Here is a 24759-nt window from a genome sequence, read left to right as displayed (position 1 = left end):
GTATTACGCATGCGCACTAATTCGCAGTCCGAGATGCGTTGGGCAAACTCACTCGCATACGTAGGAGAATCAAATAAAATGACTACACATGACGCACACACACACGTACGGACAGTTTGCCCTGACTCCCGGCCGTGTAAACTATCTTGAAATATTACTCATTTGGAGCAGAGAGAGAACCAAGCTTTCTCAGGCTTATCCTCAACCCATTTTATTTTTTTTCATGACTGTCATCTAACCCATTCTTTCCCCAAAAGCAACATTCAAGCTACACGCCATCGCTAATGCACAACTGCACCGCTACCGTAGCGCCCCGTCTCTCTCGCTCTTTGCTGACGTAATTGCTAGATGAATTGCGATTTGGGAGACTTGACAGTTTAGACCGCCGCCACATTCTGGAAAAATGTGGCCTATATCGGATTTAAATCACATACAGTCAACAATCACATACATAAAGTGACCCAGATCCGATTTGAAATGGGCGACTTTCCCGTTCAGACCGTCAAGTTAATGCCTCACTCAAGTTGGAAAAACATGAAAAAATCGGATTCGTGCATTAAGACCTGCGGTATGAACATAGCCTTAGTTAACTTCATGCCTTCGTTCGCAGTCCATGAGTGCGCTAACATTAAAGCGATGCTTCTTCATTTTAAATGAAAACATAGCGTCCTATTAAGCGCCTTGAACTTATTTTATTTTCCATCCTTTGTGCTTTTGCCTTTATCGCTTGCTACAATTTTTTACATTTTTAAATATAACCCTCTGTTCCATATTGCAAACCATTTTGCCTCAATATAGAGGATGTATTGCTCCAGTATAAATTACTTAAAACACTCCTGTATATGTCTGACTGCAATGGCTTGTGCCGTTGCAGGCAGACATTGCTTTTTAACTTATCAACCATAACTAATGGAAGGCGGAGCTTTTGCGAAAGGTCAATTGGTTTGTATAAATTATAGTAATATTAATGTCATTTTTGTGTGTACTCTATCTGATGTAATTAAGAAAAAATATGGCTGATTTGTCCTGATAAAGCAAGATGAAGTTATTTTCGTACAAAGAAATAATGTAAACAATCATGGCCAAAGGTGCCAGAGCTGCCATGACAATCAATATAGGCGACATTCAGATCTCCTACGCTAATGTCATTAATAATCAGTCGTCAAAGAAATGGTTATCGGAGAGTATGAGCATATACAAGCAGGGGCTGGCAAATAAGGACCTAATTGAGATAATTAAACGGCATGTTTGTGCCTGATGTTGCGTGTCATCAAGGATTAAAAACTAATTCTCATGCCTAATGAACACATGGCACATAAACTTCTGAAATTCAGAAAAACAGCACGGTGGTCGACCAACAGCTGTTTCACATTACAGTTCAAATTTAGACAACAGGTTGTTGGTGGTTAATTTGTCCACCATTTTTCAAAGAAGAACAGACCGAATGATTAGTTGATTGTAACTCTTAGTTAAACCAAACAATTGGGTTGCACGCACATGTGGCAATCTGTGCCGAGGCCAGTACTTCTCAAATAGTGGGGCGCAGAGCAATGCCAGGGGGGCGCATGTGACCTCGGGGAACATGTTTTTTTTTTTTTTGCCGTACTGGAATAAAGTGTACTTGCACATCCACTCAGTAGGTGGCAGTGGCGCTCTCATTTTCAGAGTGCGCGCAGTATTTTTGAACTAAGGAAGAGCACTCAGCACACAGAGACAACAGATATGAAGAGCATTGTGCCACCGCCGTTTTCGAAAGCTGTTTTCCGACCGGACTCACTCACGCAGCGACCCACTGTCTTGTCCGGTTCTCACGTCGCCGCCCGAGAAGTGCCATTTTCGGCTTGGGATCGTCACGACGACTGCCCTCACCTACGGTTCTACCTCGGCCGCCGTGAATGCGCTTTATTCGTGCCGTTTGCCTTTTAGCTTTGACTTTTAATACAGTGGGTGATGATGAAAGACCACTGTTTACTGTGTCTAAAAATAATTATAGCAGACAGCAAGAAGCGTAATCAATTAAGACGCCACTTAAAGACATTAGACCCCAATCTCATTGTTAAGCCGCTTAATTTTTTCAGTGAAAACGTGCCAAATATTGCCAACAATCGTCCTGCTTTGTCAGTGTTATATCAGTAAGCCAGTGAGCATTGTTAGCATGCTAATTGCAAAATAACTCCACACCATTGCAAAGGAGGCAAATACTGTGAGCAGCAAAAATAAAAACTGTCCTGTCCAAGGACACTTTTTTCCCCCTTTTATTCAGATTTGTTTTTTCGGTCAAATTTTTTGGCACATTGTCCTCATGAGTGAATGTTTCTAATCAATTTTAATTTGGTATTATTTACTGATTTTATTATTTTATTTTTCCGTATCAAATGGTCAAAAATGTACCTTGAGTGTATTTTTTAGTTTGGATGTGAATTTTTTTTTTTTTTTTAATTCAGGCAAATTGATGCACGTCAAGTATTCTCTGTTACAAACAAAACAATGTTAATAAAGTTATACTTTCTAATAAGTTGATCTATGTTACTTTTTTTCTTTATTAGAAAAAAAGGACACAATGTTAGGCAGATGCGTATTTATAATAGTAATTTTATAGACAAATGATACTATTTACAGTGGCGGCAGAGAGTTTGGGGGGGCGCGAAACATTTACGTCTTCCTTGGGGGGGCGTGACAGAAAATAATTGAGAAGCACTGGCCTAGGCCAAGATGTCCGGTACATTTGACTAGTGTGACAGCTCTGATAATACGTAGTCTTGTTTGGTACTCTCTTCCTTACCTGGCTTGTTTGGAGAGGGCAATTGGTCTCTGGCGCATTTGGTCATGAACAGACTGAGTGACATAATAAAATGAAACTATTTGAATTTCATATCCATACCCTTTTTTATATACATTTAAAATAGTTGAGGAATACAACTGTCATTATGAAGCAATTTGTTGTGTAGATGCAATAATACACAAGACTATGCATTTTGAATGGCCCTCTGAGGGAAACTGCTATGTGCCCCCTTGACAAAAATGAGTTTGATAGCCTAGAGAAATAAAGCACCAAAAATGTTCTTGGTTCTAAATTTTAAAAAATATATAAACTGTATTAGCTGCTGATGGTGTAGTAGTTCGTCCACTAGACTTCGGCGCAGGCAGCGTGTTATCGTTTCCCGCTCAGTGGCGGTGTGATTGTGAGTGTGAATAGTTCTCGGTCTCTGTGTGTGCCCTACGACTGACTGGAGACCAGTTTAGGGTAGAGCCTGCCTTTCGCCTGAAGTCAGCTGGGATAGGATCCAGCACCCCAACAAGGATAAGCAGTGTCTAAAAAGAATGGATGTATAAACTCTAAAAATGTATTTCGAACAATATAAACAAAATGATTACACTATTGCGCAATTTCAAATAAAAGGACTCATTGTTGGCTTTATTTCCTCATAATGCAACCTAAAAAAAACGCACACACACGCACACGTATGGGGACTGTACCATTCAATTATTCAATATTAAATAACATTGATTCAAGTCTCAATGCAGTGTCCCATACAGTCAACATAGAAAGCGGCGGGCAACACCCGACCACAATTACATTACGTCTCTGGGCAGCAACAGTTCAAAGTCACCGGTGGGTTTCTTCCTTGGGAGGGAAACGAAATTTAGGAGAAGCTTGGAGCCTTGATATGCTGGTCCATAAATCCCATGCACATTTCTTGCTTATTTTACTGCTTGAGGAAATGGGAGTAAAGATGGCTCTTCATTTCATCCTGAGGAACCACGGCATGGCAGAAAGCACATTTATCTGGGATGCTGCTCTGAGACGTCGCCAACTCTGCTTCCACGTCGGGTGCCTCACACAACTCTGGGCTCCACAAAGACTGAAAAGAAAAAAGCTCCTCTTTATTCACAGGCAAAAAGAAACCGTCGCACCTAAAGGTATGCGTAAAAAGTCAGATGAAAAAGCTTTTCTCAAGTGTCCATTTGTTATTTTTTGTACTCACAGATTGCCGTGTGTTGTGAATGTGTTTGTTAATGAATTACAAAAAAAGCGTGTTTTTTTACAGTTCAGGTTTACGAATTATTTAATGGACATTTATAGCTATCCCCAATTAAAAACACTTATACTGTAATAATGACATTTGGTTACTGAGCGCCACTTTTCATCTGGCTCACACCTTCCAGCAAATACTTTTATGAATAAAACCACAGAGCTTCATAGAAAAATAAGGGATTAGCACTCATTTCACAGCGATGTGTTGAATCTTAGAAATGGCACTTTTTTTTGGACTTCACACACCTTCACTCCATGTACTTAAGACTAAGCAAATCTGATAATATGCTACTACTTTTCTCAGACCTGTTTCTCACCTGCTGCGGCCCCCGAACGTCCTCCTCCTGGGATAGTGAGGAGGCTGTCGAGTGGGAGGGGAATGTATGGATGATAAAAGGCACAGGCAACTCCGAGGGCTCCTCCTCCTCTTCCTTGACGTTGGCTGCTGTAAGGATACCGTCGTGGGGCCGCCTCACAGGTACAGGCTGAGCATCGTGCCTGTCTGGGGCACTGTTCAGGAAGTCATATTCACTGTCCGCAGGAGGCGGGAATTTGACACTAAACTTGGTGAGAGAGTCTACAAAGTCCCTATCATCGGGGCTAGCACCGCGCGATGCCAGTGGCGTCGGAATATCCACCGTCGACCTCGACGTTGCGAAGACGGGCATTTCGGCTTCTGATGCGCGGTCTGTGCACTGAATGGGCATGGAGAACTGCTGATCTGTCAGATGGCACATAAACATTGGTTTTCGTAGAGGTTTTCTTACATGTAAGCATGGTGAAATGCTTACCACAGGTGTTTGTAACATTAACAATACAAAAACATGACCAACTCTCACTTAAACTATTTCAACGTTTAATGAGAATTGTGGAAATTACCAAAGTTGAATGCTAATATTTTCCGGAGTGGGGGGTGATGGGGGGGTGACTTTAGCCGCCAAACAACAGTAAGCAACGTGCATTTTTCAGGAAATATCCTAAAAATACCTCAACCCATAGACTTCGTAATGATATTGACAGGTCAGAGCCGACCTTCACTGTGCCACGCCTTCAAGTAGGGGGCCATCCCACAATACGCCTCAGTTATTTGCAGTCAGTCGCAGTGACACATGCAGCGATCCAACGCCGGATTTAGGTTGAAAAAGTCTGAAAGCTATACCGCATACAAACAGGAAGTATTGTCTCAGGAGGGATTTGTTCGCGGATTCTATTTTTCGTTTTTTCACAAGAATTTTCGACGTAAAAAGTTCTTTGTTGTATGGCCACATTGTCTAACAGACTAGCATCATTCTTCGACATATTTACGTAAAATATATGCCTGTTTTTTTGCTCTTTTAACAAAGAATCAAGACTGTTTTACGTCGATATCTATAAAGAATTCAGGGATTTAAGCATTTATTTACAAGAATTTTTAATGGCGCCCGCCACATTGACTGACAGACTAGCATCGTACGTCGACATATTTACGTAAAATAAATGCTAACGGCACTTTTTTTTCCCTTTTAACCATGAATAGAGACTTTTTTACAAACATATCTATAAAGAATTCAGGGATTTAAGCATTTACTCGCAAGAATTTTCAACGAAAAAAGCTCTGTTTACATATGGCGGCCGCTACATTGACTAACAGACTAGCATCGTACTTCGACATATTTACGTAAAATAAATGCTAACTGCATGTTTTGTGTGGTTTTTTTTTTTTTTTGCTTTTAACCAAGAATCGAGACTATTTTACGTCTATATCTATAAAGAATTCAGGGATTTAAGCATTTATTTACAAGAATTTTCAATGAAAAAAGCTCTTAGTCTGTGATTCCACTCGGTCAGCTTCGACAGCCACGCCAACAATGCAGACCCCCTATTAATCGGCCTCGCGCCCCCTGTCCCATCAATATCATTATGAAGTCTCTGCTCAACGTGAAGTAAATTTGAACATGGCACTATAACAATACAACATTAAAAGGGAACGCAAAAAGGGAAATGTGTCTCAAGTCACGGGCAAGCAAATATTGAACATTTTACAAAACTTTGTCTATAATACCTAGACCCTGCTGAAAATATGATCAGAATTAAAAATAATTTATTTTTCAACTTAAAGCAAATTTAATTTCAGTTGCAAAGACATGTAGCTACTCATAAATAGTAGCACTGTGGGACTAAAAAAGATTATCTAGTTTTTATCTTAAATCTTAAGACTATACCGGTACATACAGTACCTTTTATATAAACCAACCAGACATTTCATTAGGTACACCTGCATGTACAAATGAGAAGCAATACAGGACGTATTCCAGAAAATAAAAACAAAGATGGTTGTCTAGTTTGGACTGACAGATTCATTTAACAATGCGTTTTAATGTGGCTTTTAATGTGGCTGTAAATTAATTGTGAAAAATGTGGCCATTTCAGTTTGTATCCCTTGGTTCTGCTATTTTTTTCTAGAGACAAATATTTTTAAAAGACCAACGTAATGCAAAGATCAAACAAATGTTTATCATGATATTTTTGAACTTCCTCTCACTTTTTGTTCAGATGCTGCACACATACAGCCGATCCGAGCACTCAAACTAGCGTAACGCACGTCTCATGTAGCTAAAGAGGGTAATGTAATTATTTGTTTGGATGCAGTGTAGTTCTACACCACTGAACTACAACCACACCTATAAGTGTATTGCTAGTATTAACACCTTTCCGAAAGTGTCAATAAAAACTGAGCATTATTTACAACACTTGTGAAGATGTGTATGAGTTGTCACTGTTCAGACTATATAACAAATCATTTGCAACCACAGCATAAGTTAATTGGTGCACACCATAGATACTGTGTAAGTGCCACACGAGTCTTAAGACTCAAGTGACTTTACATTATTCTCAGGTAGGTGTCTAAACAGCTTGTAAGCTGTAGATGTGGGTAATTTGAGTGAATATATTAATATATACAGTATTAAAACCTATGAATAAAATAAATTAATTTGGTTTATTTTAGAAAAATATGGTATGTATATTTCAATGTTTGTTCAGATTCTGGGCTCCAGACTTTCTCATTTCTTTTACAGTGTTCAGCAGCACATGTACAAATTTCAGGGGGGCACACACACATTGTAAAGTTGCAAGGTAAATACTGTAGTTCCACTCAATTTAACATATTAGTGATAAATTAACCGCTCATTTGTGCAATAGGCTACTATTTAAGGGCACCCTGGGGCGTTTTGGTGATCCATGGTGTAAATGACCTTAAATTGTTAATTTTATTCTTTGGAATAAAACTAATGCAAAATGTTTAATAAGACCAAAATCTTGAAGTTTTCAGACTTTTGAAAGTTACATTTAAGAGTTACGTGTTATTTTTGGGGTTAATCCCAGTCTTAATTTAGGAAAATCCAGTTTAAGGTCTGCACATGATACATGGGATGGGATACAGCTTTTGGATATTATAGCTTCATGTCTCGTAAAAGTGTCAAAGAGGTTTTCCAACACATAGAATAAGTACCAGTTGCAGTTTCAATCCCCCCGCGGAATCTCTTCAGATGATCTTTTTGCCTTCGAGATAGAGATCGAATCTGCCGAAAGGTGCCGTGAATCGCTTCCAGTGCATCCAACATGTCCTGACTGATAAGCAAATGAGACAAGTGCCAACATGAACTTGTGTTTTGTCTTCATGTAAAAAAGGGGGGAAAAGACTTACTAGTCAACACTGTTATTGACAGTCTTTAGTGGAGAAACAGCAAGGGTGCCTATTGTCTCCTAAAGAAAAAAAAAAAGTCCCAATATGATGATTAAAGTGTCCAAGGGAAAATATTGCAAGTAAAATAGCATTTGCTGGTGGAGCAGTTTTACTCAAGCTCTATAAAAATTGTCCTTTAGCACCATCTTGTGAAGTGAAACTGCAGTTCGCTGCGCTTGTTTTGAAGGGTTTTCAACCGATTGGTTCATATATACGTAAGTAGATCACTTAAACGTCATGCAAAAGGACGTTACTAAGGTAAGATGTAAGAAAAATGCTACAGAACCCAATCAATCGACTTAGATATTACAAGAATATAATATTAAATCTAAATGTACTCTCTTATTGCTCAGTTATCCACAAGAAAGAAGCTTGTTACCTCTGTTTAGCAATGTAATGTAAAAAAAAAAAAAAAAAAAAAAACCTTTACATTCCCTAAATGCATGAAAGAGAAGTCTATTACGAGTCAACTAAGGATTTAAATCTTATTTTACAAAGGCTAAATTTCATTTAAACTAAAGTAAGCTCCACAATGCCCACGATAACCTGAAGTTCAACTACAATTAACAATTAACTACTTGTAAAAAAAATAATAATAATAAAAATAAAATAAAAAAGAAAAGAAAAAAGAGAGCGAAGAAAGAAAGAAAAGAAAAAAGGAAGCAGGAAATAAAAAGTTGCGGTAAATTGCAGCATTCTTTTAACGACAAAAGTGGTTCAATTAGTAACTAGTCAGCACAGTGAAATAGTTGGTAGCACATCCGCCTTACAGTTCTGTTCTGTTCACTTAAGGTCCGTTAAGTTTACTGAAGTCTAAATTATCAGGTGTGAATGTGAGTTTGAATGGTTGTCTTCAATTAACTGCAAGGACAGGCTGATTTATGGACAAGCGCTATTGAAATGAATGGAAAAATATTACCAACTCCTCCAATAGACCAAATTTCTTTATTATTAGTTATTTCGTTCCAGGACATTGTTTGTATGTCAAGCAGGATTTTCCCATAATGATTCATTATAATTCCTTTAATTCGTTCCACAGCCTAAAAACCCACACTAAATCCTTAAGAGATGCTGCTGGTACTATTGCAAATAGCACTTACACAGAGCAAAACAAATAAATTATGAATAAAAATCGGAATAATTAAAGATGCACCATAATGTCGGTTACCGATAATTATCAGCCGATAATGGCAATTATGACGTCACGCAGATAATCCAGATTTTTAAAAAAATTTAACCAATAATGCAATCCGAAAACTATATACTTGATTTAGCCTCCAAATGTGCGCAACCAATTCTGCACCGCCGCCTCCTCAACCCCTCCCCCCTCTGAAGCCCCTGAGGGAGGAGGAGTTGAGGAGGCCGAGTTACACAACAGAGGCACTGCAGTTGGATATCATGGTGGCTCTGTCACCAGCGTGGCTTGATTTATCCGTGTGTGAAAAAAAAACAACTCTCTCACCATCTGCAAAACATCCACTGCAGAAGTTCCACAAGGTGGAAAGAAAGCGTCCTCATTCAACCCCACTAACCCGATCAGCCATTTAAAACTGCATCGCAAAGATTTTTGGAACGAATACGAGGCTGCTGCTAGCGCGAATGCTAAAGCTAATGTAAACACACATAAACTATTAAGCTAAGCTACAAGGCTTGTGATGATGGAGAGACGATGTGGCCTTCCCGGAGTCGGGTTGTTTGGGAATGCAGCCCAAAGCGGGTGGTAAACTCCATCTATGGCTAAACACTGGCACGAGACCGATAGTCGAAAAGTAGCCGTCTTCCGATGGAGCCCGGCCCGCCGCTCTGGCCGGTCCAGCAGGCCGGCCTAGCGAGGCGGGCAAGCGGGCCGAGCAAGGACACCCCGGTTTCTCGAGCGTTCCCCCATGGCGTGCAGGACCATAGGCGCGCGCCTCCGTCTGGAGCAGAGCCAGGCCCCGAATAAGCCACGGCGAGCCGGATGGGGAGGGCGGCTATCCGGTACGAACGTAGCTGCCACTCATCTCTGGTTCAACCCATTGGCCAGACAGAGGCCTGGGGCGGGTGCTAATTTGGCAGCCGGACGGACTGAACGGCACAGGCGGGAAGGGATGCCGGATGAGAGACGTTTTTTTACCGAAGTGACCGTAGAGCCAAAGCCATTAAAAAATAATGTAGTTTATACGACCACCATTCTTCGTGAAAAACATGCCGATCACATTAGTTTCACCACGGACATTTGGACAAGATGTCAAGTAAGCATGCTTATCATGACGGCACAGTGGTTAGATGATAATTTCAACATGCACCAAACCACACTCACAAAGAAGTCAGCCAGACAGAAATGCATTTGGTACTCTGTAAATTTATGACATTATTCTTAAATCTAGTCAAATAATTTCACCCATCTTGTTTTGAGTGTTAAAGACTAGTTAACAGATGAATGTGCCAGATTATTCCACCTATTTGAAGTAAATATTGCCATTTGTTCTTATTAAGCCCATACATCTAAAAAAAAATTGGTCATTTTTCACCTAAATCAAGAAAAAAATTGCTTTCAAATAAAGTTTTGAACCACACCTATTCTTGAACATATTTGAACATTTCTGACTGTTTTTAGGATTAAGTATAATAATTTATTGCGTAAAATTAGGCTGTTAAGCTTATTTTCAGCAAGCTATTTTTCTTCAAGAAATCTGAATGAAACATACGTGAAGTGCAGGCAGATAATTTCACTTATTTCCAATAGATTTACACTGAAAACAAGGGAATTTAACTAGTTTTAAGGAGGTGTGTTTTTGCAGTGTAGTAATGTTATACAGTATGTTAGGAATGGCTTACTTTTAAAGGCATTTTTGTGCAACTTAGGTATTTACTCTATAAGTAATTGTTGCCAAAAGTTTATCATTACACAATGTCAGACAATCGGTCTTTATTTAGATGTGGGAATTTACTACTTGTTCACATTTGATGTTGGAAAAAAAGAGCAATAAATTATATTTTTGCACAGTAATATTTTCTCTTTACTACTTTAAAATTTTACATAAATCTTTTAATAAAATTATCGTCTTGACATTGTCGGTTATCAGTTGGAACGAGGTGGAAATTATCGGTAAATGTATTACCGTGCATCAATAATAATAATATAATAATAGTAATAATAATAATACCTGTAATAATGTAACGTACTGGGTTCTAATGTGGCGGATGTGTTTTGCATAGCTGACTTGACAAAGTGAGGGAGGACTTTGTTCAGCTGCGCTTGACAGTAGGCATGTTGTGTTGTATAACAAAGATGACGATTTTTTGGTGATGTTACCGCAATAATAATTGTCACCTTAACTTATAAAAGACTGGACCGTCAAGATCGAAGACATTCTACGACCTTATTGTCGAGCCAGTTCATTGACGTGCACGACACGCTAATATTTTTCTATCATTTCCATCTTCATTTCAATGGTAAGCCTCAACTTTTTCCTTTTTTCACCACCTGCAATAACATTCTTGGAACCATTGTACATTTCTCTCACAAGAAAATATGCCGTGCGCATGTCTTGCAGGAAAACAAAGAAACTGCGGCGCTGTTATAAATCGTCGTATTTCGAGGTTGTCGTCGGATGTAGAAACAAACGGCCAGTCAAATTTTACGTCGGATGTTGAAAAGATCGCGTGTCTAAGCGATTGTATGTCGTGGTAACGCTGCACTTGTTTTAGTATTATATCTAGATTTTAATTTGTTTTCTCTGCTCAGTGCGCGACTATTTCTATGCCAAAATAGTTCAGTTTTTCTTTCACAAATGAACCACAAATGAATCACTCACATTTTTTTGACTGCATATATATGTATGTAAATTTGTCATGGAAGCCCCTGAATTAATACTAATGAAACATGTAGAAAAGAGCTCACTTACCGGATGTTGTGTTTTCCCATATGCGTTGGCCCCATCAATGAGACGGTTGCACGACTCGCATTTCACCTCCCCTTAAATTCCAAGAGTGTAAATTAACATAACATGGGTGACAAAGCAGTTGAATTTAGCTGAATGTAGAGTCAATCAAAATATGTCAACACCAAGTGCTAGACATACATGGATGAGGATTAGAATCAGATCACTAACCTGACGGTTTCCTTGTTGTGGACAGCTGCGCTTTAAGTTGTGCAATCAGCTGCTGCTGGTCTTCTATTTGCCTCTGCAGTTTTTGAGTGTATTGCTGGTAATATTGAGTCTGTAAAAATATTATTTTGTCATTACTTCCAGCAGGAATGACTGGTCCTAGTCATAACATCTGTCATGTTTAACATAAACATACTGTAAAAGCGATGAGGCAAGATTTTAAAACATATGCACTTCCATCTGACTTTGTAGTTAGAACCTACACTCACTGGTCACTTGATTAGGTACACCAAAATGCTCAAATTCAGTAAACCCGCCAACAACCCTTTCCATGATGCATAACATTGCACTGAATATATCCTAGACCAGAGGTCACGGAACCGCGGACCTCGGTCCGGTTCCGGACCCCCAAGCCGTCTGGACCGGATCTCAAACTGTCCGGACTATTACACGTTGCAACAACAAAAATCATTTTGTTCTCCGGGTTTGCAGAGCGCGGAATGGGCAACAAACAAAAACCTTAGCATTTGAAAGTTATTTTTAGAACAGCATGTCTCACACTCGCTTTCCAGACTCCGCTGATGTACAACCAAAAACTGAGCCGAATGAAGTTGGAGGAAAGGGCGAAAAGGTACGGCAAATGGCGTGCTCAAAACTACGCAAAATTGATGCAGAAAACAGTGTTTAAGGAGGAGTAGACCAACACATTGTTGTTCATTTTACCTGGCGGCAGCACAAGCCCACTATCCTCATCTGTTCAGAGACGGTGTTCTGCCAAAATCTGCTACACTGGCAAAACGTCCAACATTAGTCGAATTTGACACCCAAAGTACTACTGTGCGCGCTAAACTTGTTTTGTTTGGATGCATACAGGCAGAACGTACTAAAAAATGCCTTAAGAAAATACTTAAATGCAGTTATACCAAATAAGGACGGTTAAAATACGTTACGTGACTAATGTGGTCAACTGCTTCAAAGCTAACACAAAAAGCCACAATGGTTAAGAGTATGAGAGGGTAATACATGCAAAAAGTATTTTTCTGGCAATGAAAAGGTTCTAAAAAACTAAATAAAAACAAAAATAGTGAGTACTCGCCGCTTCTAACCGATGTGCGCATGCGTGCGGATGCTTGCAACCGTCTTGTGTAGACGTTTCGCCTTTTAGTAAGGAATGGCCGAACAACGGAAGCGCTTGTAAAAAGCAGCCATTTGAAAATGCACTATGAAACGAAGCACGCAGCTTTTTCACAGTTTCCCTATGAACTCTGCCATCTGTTCTCAAAAAATAGCGGAATTAAGGGCTCAATATGATCGCTTTATTATTTATTTCTAATTAATTATTATTAAATATTATTTATTACTTACTATAAATTTATTTTTTATATTTTATTTACATTTTTGAATGTTGTAATTATAAGCATGGCCACGTAAAGATACGTTTGTATTTTTGGGAAAAAAAAGAAGCATTAAAAATATTTCCGGACCCAAGATTGTTGTAATTTTTTAATTTCGGACCCAGAGGATTTTTAATTCATGACCCCTGTCCTAGACTATTGAACTCGTTCTGGACTTAAAACAGCACAAAACCGTCCCTGCGCCCCCCCACCACCACCACCACCACCCCCCGTACAGTATATCAACGGTGAACGTGTGAAGCAATAGAGTCCTTCAAACTCCTTGGGGTCCACATCTCTACTGACTTCTCCTAGGCAACCAACACCACCATCACACTGGCTAAGTAGGGCGCACCAAAGACTACACTTCCTGGGAGTGCTCAGGAAGGAGCGACTTGACACCAACCTGCTGGTGACCTTCTACCAGTTAGCCATTGAGCGCCTGTTGGCCTATGCTGTGTCAGTATGGCATTTAAACTGCACAGAAGCAGACAGGAGAATATTGCGGAGGGGGATCAAAACGGCACAAAGGGTCATCGGCTGCCCTCTTCCACCCTTGTCCACCATCTACAACTCTCGGTGCTTAGGAAGGGCAAGAAGCATCATAAAAGACGACAGACGGCCCAGTTTCCACCTCTTAAACCTGTTGCCCTCTAGCAGGCAATACAGGACCAGAAACAGCCAAAACAAACAGACTGAGGGACAGTTTCTTTCCAAGAGGTCACCATTCTCAACTCAAGTTTGCAATGAAATGTCACTGTCATTGCACTGCTAATGCCAACGTTGTCACATGCATCCCACTAAGTAATACAGTGGTACCTCTACATACGAAGTTAATTCGTTCCAGGACCTTGTTTGTAAGTCGAAATGGTCGTATGTCAAGCAGGATTTTCCCCATAAGAATACCGTAATTTCCCGAATATAACGCGCACTTTTTTCCCCAAAATTAACTTGTACAGGGATATATATATACACATATATATATACTAGGGCTGTCAAAATTATCACGTTAACGGGCAGTAATTAATTTTTAAAAATTAATCACGTTAACATATTTGACGCAATTAACGCACATGTCCCGCTCAGACAGATTTAAATGACAGTACAGTGAAATCCCCACTTGTTAATTGTGTTTTGTGGAATTTTGCTGCCCTCTGCTGGCGCTTGGGTGCGACTGATTTTATAGGCTTCAGCACCCATGAGCATTGTGTAAGTAATTATTGAAATCAACAATGGTTTATTAATAACTAGTTTATTTTTTGATTGAAAATTTTACACATTTTATTAAAACGAAAACATTAAGAGGGGTTTTAATATAAAATTTCTATAACTTTTAACATTTATCTTTTAAGAACTACAAGTCTTTCTATCCATGGATCGCTTTAACAGAATGTTAATAATGTTAATGCCATCTTGTTGATTTATTGTTATAATAAACAAATACAGTCCTTATGTACCGCATGTTGAATATATACAGTATATCCATCTTGTGTCTTATCTTTCCATTCCAACAATAATTTACAGAAAAATATGGCATATTTTATCGATGGTTTGAATTGCGATTAATTGCAATTAATTAGGATTAATTATTTTAACTCGATTACAAATTTTAATCGTTTGACAGCCCTAATATATACATATATATATACATATATATAAATATATACATACAGTGGGGAGAACAAGTATTTGATACACTGCCAAGGGTTTTCCCATCATTCCATCTTCATTTCAATGGTAAGCCCCACCTTTTTGGATTTTTCAGCATCTGCTTTAACATTTTTGGAACCCATGTTGATTCCTCTCACAAGAAAATCCGCAGTGCGTCCGTCTTGCGGGAAAACAAAGAAACTGCGGCGCTGTCATAAATCGTCATATTTCGAGCATTTCGTCGGATGTAGAAATAAATGGCGAGTCAAATTTTACGTTGGATGTCGAAAAGATTGTGTGACGAAGCGATCATATGTCGAGGTACCACTGTACTGTACAATAACCCACTACATAACCACATTAAGCTAAAGGAATACAAAATTTTAAAGTTATTGAATTCCGGCGAGAAAAAAAAAAAAAAAAAAAAAAGACCGAAATGAAGCATTATTTATCCAAAGAGCATGAGTGCCCTTGAGTACCTCTAGTGGAGAAAATAGTTCCTAGTTTGAATAGTAAATAGTTCCATTTATGAAATTAAAAGGATAATACCACCGGTTTTACGAGGTCAATCGGTGCCAAATGAAAACTGGGAGAAAGGTTTAAATCCACGCTTTCGAGCCATGTTGAGGGCAGCGCTCTATCAAATACGTCATATTTTTACGGTGCTTTAAAGACACCACGTGATTGAACAGGCTGGCGTGATCATAGAACGCCAAGCTTGCATCTGATTGGTTCAATGGAGTCATGTGATTATTTTTGCGACATCTCATTGGTGAAATTAGTAGAGCTACTGTTCGTATCGCTGGCAAAAAATAATAATAATAATTCTAATATGTAAAATAAAGAGGAAAAATGTCACGACTCTTGTGAAGCCCAAAGTAGCAGAGTAAGAGTAGTGTTATTCTTCACATATCTACTCAAGCAATAGTAAAAAGTATGGCTTAGTAAAACTACTCTTAGAAGTACATGTTTCTCAAAAACTTCCTCAAGTAAATGTAACGGAGTACATCATGTAACGCATTAAACTACCCACCTCTGCTTTGGAGCGAGATGAAGAAAGTTTATATTTGTTGTTTTTATTTCAATTTCAGTTATTCCATCTTTATAAACATTACAGAAAATATGTTTTAACTAACTTAACCCTTATGAAGACATCTGACAGAAATGTAACCGAGAGGAAACAGGCTGAAGCTTTCAAAACATTTTCAATGTATAATTTAAAAAAAAATTGCGTTTGCAAGCAGGCAACATAGGAACCCATTTTGAGTTCATTCATGTAATTTGTGTACAAAGTAAATATATAATATTTTATTAAGTGTATTTCTCCATTTCTGGTTCAATGATTCTGCATCACTCAATATTGATCAGATTTTTTTAAATAGTGTTTTGAGTATACACGTGTACTTAACATTGTGGAATTTGATCGTAGTAACCTACCAACGATAGTTCACACTCTCCTAGTCAAACTGGTGCAGCAAGATTTTTAATGAATTAACTTATGCACCGTTGCTGATGATAGAAGTCATTTGCAAACTCACCATTTGCTGCAGCTCCTTTTTGGCGTTGTCCTTTTCAATTGAGGCTTGTCGATAAGCTTCAAAAGCTTTGTTGAGTTGGTCTCCAATGTTCCTCTCCATGCCGCGTGCACCACAATCATCACTGACGGAGCAGACATGGGACCTGTCAACGCAAGTCATCGTCAAGCATTCATTCAATCAATCTACAGCCAGTCTAGAAACAATGCGGTTTTTTGTTTGAAAAAAATTAATTTAGAGATGCAAAAAGTAGGTTGGAGGTGTTGGCAAATAGTTTGTGTCAAGTTGTGTTTCTGATTTGAGATTGGTTGAACTTAAAAAGGCAGTGGAAGTCAGATTTCACAATGAAAATATTTTTGTAAATAAATTCATCATTATTTCAGTAGTCATACTTTATGTGGTCGTTTTTGTTTGGCTGTGAATGTGAAGTGACCTGGCGGAAAATGTGTGCCACTGCATTGGCTCAACAAAAGTTTAGGAAACAGTGCTTTACACAACTACTAAAAAACCATGACACCTTAGTTATTATTGGTCAAACCCACAATTTCCAAAGTATAAGTTTTCTTTATTTTATCATTTATTTTTGCTATAAAGTTAATTGGGGGGGGGGGGGGGGGGGGCAACTTTCAGCAATGTATCGTGCATGCTAAATCCGCCCCCTTAAATTATCTGTTTTCATGCTTTTCTTGTAACAAGATTTGTCCCATATAACATATTAGGGATAAAATAAAAAAAATTAAAAAAAACATCCAAAATCACTTTAGTTTCCCATACTAAATATGTGATATTAGGTACAGAAAAAAAACACAATATTCCGCTTTGAGGAAGCAGATGTGGAGAAATACCCCAAGGTTTTTGGCAGTTTATGCACTTTTACGCTTACATATTTTCCCCAATTTGTGCATTGAAAAGCAAACTATGTATTTATTTATTTATTTATTTGAAACAGCTAACTTTTTATATACTTCATTAAATACATCGACAAGCAGAGGCGGCAATACAGTTGTTTTTGCACAATTTTTACAAACGACACTCTAAAAGACTAAATATGGTGAACATAACGAATCAAATACTGCAAGTAGACTTCCCCTAAACTGGACTGTACTTTTTTTTAGACTTGATGGTAACTTTAGCAATACAAGACAACAACTTCAAACTTAGTAAAATGACATTAAGAAGGATATATTTACCCTGCATTGTGCACAATAGCATTTTACATGCAAGACTTGGCATGATAAAAGTTCCTGAACCAAGATGCTAGAATTCCTTGTATTTCCAAGTAAGGTATTTGTACCGTGAGTCTAATTCCTATCTTTAACGACCTCCTTACTACTTTTTAATAAAACTCCTAACACAGGCTAGTAGTTAACTTAGAAGAGGACCTTACGGCTTCGCAATGAGAAAATCAAGTTAGACAGCGATCAATAGCTGCCGCCCTACGTCACGTCACTAATGCCACTGCGCGTTAGCTTACCTTCATTGGGGATAAAAGTCGAATTTATTGAGTGGACAACATGCTCTTCTTCACACACGCACATACATAAACTTAGGAAGTGGGGTTGAGGATATGGCGAAGTGTGTGTTTTTACATAGCCTACTTAGCGAAGTTGGGAACTTCCCTCGGGGAATCCCCACCGCTCCGTGTACTTCCGCCATCGATCACGCTCGACCAATCGGCGCGCGGCTTGGAGGCGCGGCGGCCCGCTCTTGGAGGTTGGTCCCGCCCACATGTCTGCTGTTTGAAACCGGCCCCGACAACTGAAGAACAGCTCCGCTCGGCTCAGCTCACCTTGTTCCTCGGCATCATATTAGCGCTCGACTCAACGCACAAATTAGGTTGAGAAAACAGACATCTAAATCAAATTTTCTTGTCCTTTGCATGTACACGTTTTACACTAACAGTGCTTTGAATTTTTGTTGGAACGTCACTTGGCTCCAAGTACCAAGGTAATGGCAAACACAGAATACTGTGCATCAAAAGTGCTCATCAAAAATGAATGCAGAAGATTCCCACAACACCATATGTAACATGACGCACATCTTGAACATGAACACTTTTCTGAAATTATGCTTAACAATAGTTTAACAATAATTAATTGCACAGGAAGAACAACTTTATATAGGGCAAGTGAATTAATTGAAAAAAATATAATAATAATGACCCCATAAGGACCTGGCATCCACATATGTGGACATCACATATCACATTTTCAGTCATGTAGGCCACAAATAACATTGTAGCATACAACTGTGGCCTGTCATGTAAATTTTTATATACTTTTCTGTCTATTTTAATATTCATCATTACTGCATTATATATATATAATTTATTTCATGGTATTAAACTTATTGCATGCCATTGACACCTACAGACATCATATCGGGGGAGTCACTAGGTTTTAAGAACGGGGAGGTGGGGGCTTAGCCCCTGGGAGATGCACAGGATGTAAGTCAGGGGTGTCCAAACTTTTTGCAAAGGGGGCCAGATTTGGTGTGGTAAAAATGTGGGGGGCCGACCTTGGCTGACGTCCTTTACATAGAACAATATATTTAAGCTAATTTTAGCAAGCTGGCGTGTGGTTCACATTTGCTTTATTATTATATTTTTATTTAATAATTTCAACAATTTTGCAACTAGCCTTTGTGGCGTTCTCTTTCGACTCTCGGGCTCTTGCGAAATACTGCTGCTGTGAAATTAAACTAGCTTCAAGTTGCTTCAATTTCTCGCTACGTATCTACCCTGTAATCTTGCAGTACATGTCAGCATGCATTGTTTGGTAAAATCGCCTCATATTGAACTCTTTAAAAACAGCGACTGTCTCTTTGCAAATGAGGCAGACACAGTTGTTGCGTATTTTAGTGAAGAAATAGTCCAGATTCCACCTATCCTTGAAGCGCCAGCCGTTGCAGTCAACTTTTTTTGTTGTTGTTGTTGATTGTCGCCATTTTAGAATATTGGGAGTAAAGGGTCACATGTGGTAATGTTGCTTAGAGTGCTGCTCCCTTTTAGTGGGTAAATGAGAGCAGCATTTAGTGTTTAAGCTACTTCATATGCTTGTAGCAGTACTGCTGACCAATTTATTAAGTCTGTGTACGGGCCAGACGTTATTGATTTTATGACAGAAGCTGGGGGCGGGATGAAATCTGACCACGGGCCGCATTTGGCCCCCGGGCCGGACTTTGGACATGTCTGATGTAAGTGAACGTAGCGTACAAGCACAAAACTTCACAAACGGATAACAAAGACTGATTATATATTCATTATTGTTGTTGTTGTTGTTTCAGTCTATTTTTTTATACAGCAGAACAACAGGGGGAAAAATGGCTACAATTGCAAGTTACTTGGTAGATGGAAGCATCAAAGAATGCCGTCTGTTTTAAAGGGTGGCAAATCGGTCCATCACTCTGCTCTGACTCCTAAAGGTCAATAAAGGTGGTAGAGTGATTATTATTAGTGTATTATTATGACTATCCGCTGATGATAATCATATAGGTGAATGAGCTCAGCTCCTGTACTCTTCTGTGCGTAAAGTGAGAAACACAGCTTATACTCCAGAAGGAAGTCACCCCAAAGATGGTGGTAAAAAGAGTGCACTCTTAACTCTATAAACAACCAGGACCTTCACAATGCATTTCAGACTAACTAGCTAGCAGCAGCAGCAGCTATGTAGCAGCGTTATTTTAGAGATGGGATGTAACTTTTGGCCGCAAAACAACAAATGTAAGACATGCACAGAGATTGTCTGTAGTGTGCAAGCCAGCTTTTTATCCGTCAAACACGGAGCAGTTGTTTTATTAATCACATGGGACATTCTGCTGTTAGTTGGGGGCTGGCGCTAACTGTTACTATCATCAGTGATAAATACTCACTTTCTTGGAAAACCTTATATCCATCCTTCATCCATCTATTCACGCTCTGCTCTGTGTGCGTCAGAAGTACACACACACATGCTGGTAGTCCAGTACCGACTGCGAGCAAGGTGAGAGGGAAAACGCGGACTCGATTTTCAGTGATGAGGGCGTTCTCTATATGAACAAGTGGAATGAATTGGATAACGACACACTGAAGAGGCTCTCTACCTTACTCTATGGTGTGAGAGGAAACTGACAGATTTATGATTATACAGTATTTAACTTAATAATGATAGGTTATATCATGATTTTTTTTTTTTTTTTTTCTTTTTTTAAATAAAACCACAACAAATTACTTAGGGGGGCTTAAGAATATTTTAGGCCTAATGACGCTATTGCATCATATTAATTTAAATTGGGAGGAGTAGCTGTAAGTTTCATCTCTATTGATTGCACTCGACATCCAATCCATTGACTGGAAAGGCTGGCAGTGAATGATCGGAACAAAAGTGCAAGTCACTATATTTTATTCAGCTACTTATATGATAATTCCATCAAATCGAAATAGAAACACAGTACAGTATTCATGTAATAGGGACTCTTGTATACAAGGTCACTATAATGACCAGCAGATGGCAGCTAAAGGATTTGTGGAGTACAGTACAGTACTGTATAGTCAGTGAACACACAACATTTAATGAACATAAGGCCTGAGCCTGAGCACGAAAATGAATTAACATATGGCAATATGAACAATTAGCACAATTATAAGGTTAGGTCCAGTACTGAGGTGCCTTGAGATACAGTGGGAATAACCCATTTTATAGGTTTTTGAGACACGAGCCATCGTTTGGAATTATAGAAAACAAAAGACCTCTTAAAATACTAGAAACTACTTTTTTATGTATTTGTTTTTTTCAAAGAAACATGTCAAATCGTGTTGTTGAATGTGGTGTGGTCAACTTAAGAAAAAAAAAAAAGTGTACCACTTCAACCAGAGTAAAAAACGTAGTCTAGAACCATGTCATATCAAGGCCTCATTGCTTGTAGTATTTTGCAGTACTTTGCACTGTACATACAGGGATTATTTGAGGTAACTGGACTAAAGCAGCCACTTGGAAGATACAAGTCCGACTCGACCTCTGCAATAAATCTTGTGACAGCATGTACTTCATTCATGCTTCCTTCAAGGAAAACAAACACTGTGGTGTAGGTCTGCAAAAATGTGAGATCAGATGGAGGGCAAAGCTAAGGACTCCGGCATGTAGGGAAGAGTGGGAGGAATGTGAGGCACAACATAGATCGAATTTCAGGAGTCTACATTAACAGTAAGCCACAAAACCTCTTCTTGCCACAACATTTCCTGGAAATAAGATGTAAATTATTCCCAACAATACAAAAACTGTGCAAAGCAATACCAAAACATCGTCTTCATGCGTATGTCGCAATGCCTTTTCTGCACTTTCAGGAATGTAAGCAAACAGGATGTCCTCAAGAGCGGAGCTACGAGCCATGCTGACTTCCACCCAAAGGTGAAGCAGTACACAGCATTATCTCAGTAGAGGCTCTGCCCTGGGGGCTTCCTGCTATTTAAAGACTACAAGTTGTGACTGTGTATGCAAAGAGGCCCTTCAGACTCAATGATGATTCGCCATACAAATCAATCCTGCATCGCCACTCGCAGGATAAAACCGTTATGCAACACTCCTCAGCTTTTTACTTTACATTTTGATTGTCAGTTTGTCACAAAAAACAAAGTGAACAGGTTTCCAGTTTTGGAGGAACGCTCAAAGTTGTCACAACATTTTATTACCCACTCACCTCGATTCCAGTTGCAAAGGCACAAGGTGCTGTGATGCAACAATTTTGATCCGTTTTGAGCCCATCAATGGGGGGATTTTCTGATACACTGTATGGTAAATGAAAATTTTATCAAATTTTACTTGTACCACTTATTGATGAAATTCGCTTCACTGGAGGGTTGGTGTTCTCATGATTATGAGCTTTCTTACGCTTGCACCAAACATTATGACCAAAAGGGTTCCATAGGATTATAAATTAACATAATACTTTGGTCAAGCAGTAGCGTATACTCAGGACTGATTGCAAGCCAAATGCAAACACTGTTAATGTTATACATTCCACATCAAAAAATATCTAAGGTCAATTTTAGGTTAAATTAAGTAGCAAATGTTTTCAAATGTTGTAAGTACTTCCGCTCCATGACAACCACTTCAGTGCTGATTTAATTTGGCAAACATTTGTAATTTGTTAACATGAGATAAAGCATGTCCCCTTGGACAATGACTTCAAATTAGTAGTGGGTGAAAAACAGGTAAAGCATGTTTAAAAAATTTGTGGGACATCGGTATGATAAATTGCTCGCAACCCTTCCATCATTACCTTGTCTGGTTTCCTGCTTGACTGGATGACACGTGTGACATGTTTACGATTGATTTTATTTTACACCAAAAATCAATACTGCTAGCTTCCGCTTTTTTCTGAATCTGAGAATCTTTTCCAATTTTGAATAATATTTATTGTTTAATGCACACATAGCGAGGGAGAGGAAGTAATTCAGAGCAGGCTATATGTACATGTACACTTGAATCCAAAGTGTATGTGTGTTACACCAAAAGTGAAGAAGCAAAAGGCCATTTTAGGATATTAGCAAAGTATGATCAAGGGCCTACAGCAAACTCTATTTAGAATACAGATTTGTAGTCTGCTTTCAGCTGTTGTGTAAAATTAGGTTTGTCAATAGAGGATGGGCATTTTAACATGAAACAAACCATACAGTCATGCTACCAATTAAAAACAAAGGAAGTACAGTTTCATTCAGACTTTGCGCCTCTTTAGAGTATCTCTAGCAATTCATCTAACTGTCAAAAGCTGTTCTTGGTGAATTGAGAGTTGGCACACACATATAGAAGTGGTTGTAATTGATGTAATTGATTATTTGACTACATTTGAGTCAAACTCTGACATGTTTGTCTCATTAAAATGATATCATTAATCACTGGGACACTCTAATTAAATGCATAATTATTGTAAACTGTCTCTGGAGTACAGTATGGAATATGAACATCCACACTCCACAGAGGCTGTAAATCCATATTAGCATCCAGAAAACACCCCAAACAAAAACATGGATGACCAACTGACATGATTTGAGATGTCCCGTGATAATCACTGCAATGTCAGTGTACCTCACTAGAAGTCATTTTCATACTTGATCCCACTAGTTGATTCCTACTTTTAAAAAAAATTAGGGCTGTCAAATGATTAAAATTTTTAATTGAGTTAATTACAGCTTAAAAATTAATTAATCGTAATTAATTGCAATTAATCGCAATTCAAATCATCTATAAAATATGCCATATTTTTCTGTAAATTATATATATTCTGTAAAATATTGTTGGAATGGAAAGATAAGACACAAGATGGATATATACATTCAACATACGGTACATAAGGACTGTATCTGTTTATTATAACAATAAATCAACAAGATGGCATTAACATTATTAACATTCTGTTAAAGCGATCCATGGATAGAAAGACTTGTAGTTCTTAAAAGATAAATGTTAGTACAAGTCATAGAAATTTATATTAAAACCCCTCTTAATGTTTTCGTTTTAATAAAATTTGTAAAATTTTCAATCAAAAAATAAACTAGTAACCCGCCATTGTTCATGTCAATAATTACTTACACAATGCTCATGGGTGCTGAAGCCTATAAAATCAGTCGCACCCAAGCGCCAGCAGAGGGCGGCAAAACTCCATAAAACACAATTAACAAGTGGGCATTTCACTCTACTGACATTTAAATCTGTCTGAGCGGGACATGTGCGTTAATTGCGTCAAATATTTTAACGTGATTAATTTAAAAAATTAATTACCGCCCGTTAACGCGATAATTTTGACAGCCCTAAAAAAATACAACAACAAAAAAACAGTGCGGCACGGTGGCTTAGTGGTTAGCACATCTGCCTCACAGTTCTGAGATCAAGGGTTCAATCCCGGGCTTCGGCCTTCCTGTGTGGAGTTTGCATGTTCTCCCCGTGCCTGCGTGGGTTTCCTCCGGGAACTCCGTTTTCCTCCCACATCCCAAAAACATGCATGGTAGGCTGATTGAACACTCTAAATTGTCCGTAGGTATGAGTGTCTGCGTGAATGGTTGTATGTCTCCTTGTGCCCTGCGATTGCCTGGCTACCAGTTCAGGGTGTCCCCTGCCTACTGCCCGTAGTTGGCTGGGATAGGCTCCAGGACCTCCGCGACCCTCGTGAGGAAAAGCGGCATGGAAAATGAATGAATGAAAAAAACAGTGCTTTGATTCAGCTTCAGAGATCACCTGATTCTGGGCTGTAATTTGACTTATCCCTTGGCTAAAATTACCAAAGTGTCAGGAAGATGAATACAGTACTGTATACGTATTCTTAAGGTGAGGTCTAGCTTGCAAGGGTATAGGTCACT

At 38.8% G+C, this 24759-nt stretch overlaps 1 protein-coding gene across 2 annotated transcripts; it reads right to left on the bottom strand.

Annotated features, from left to right (window-relative positions):
* Positions 1-1610: 1610 nt before the first annotated feature.
* Positions 1611-18068, bottom strand: tank (TRAF family member-associated NFKB activator). 2 transcript variants are annotated; one of them, XM_057853342.1, is made up of 8 exons: positions 17905-18068; positions 16434-16575; positions 11855-11963; positions 11648-11718; positions 7722-7780; positions 7527-7645; positions 4343-4757; positions 1611-3863 (listed from the first exon to the last, which is right to left on the bottom strand). In XM_057853342.1, the coding sequence occupies exons 2-8, from the start codon at positions 16530-16532 to the stop codon at positions 3743-3745; spliced, it is 993 nt and encodes a 330-aa protein (XP_057709325.1). In that variant the 5' UTR covers positions 16533-16575; positions 17905-18068; the 3' UTR covers positions 1611-3742. The 2 variants fall into 2 exon arrangements, with proteins under 2 accessions (XP_057709325.1, XP_057709324.1); XM_057853341.1 differs by having other exon boundaries at positions 4354-4757.
* Positions 18069-24759: the final 6691 nt, after the last annotated feature.

This window comes from Corythoichthys intestinalis, chromosome 12, assembly GCF_030265065.1.
Source record: "Corythoichthys intestinalis isolate RoL2023-P3 chromosome 12, ASM3026506v1, whole genome shotgun sequence".
NCBI lineage: Eukaryota > Metazoa > Chordata > Actinopteri > Syngnathiformes > Syngnathidae > Corythoichthys > Corythoichthys intestinalis.
The sequence above is the reverse complement of the archived record's forward strand: the minus strand, read 5'-3'. Positions and strand labels throughout refer to the sequence as shown.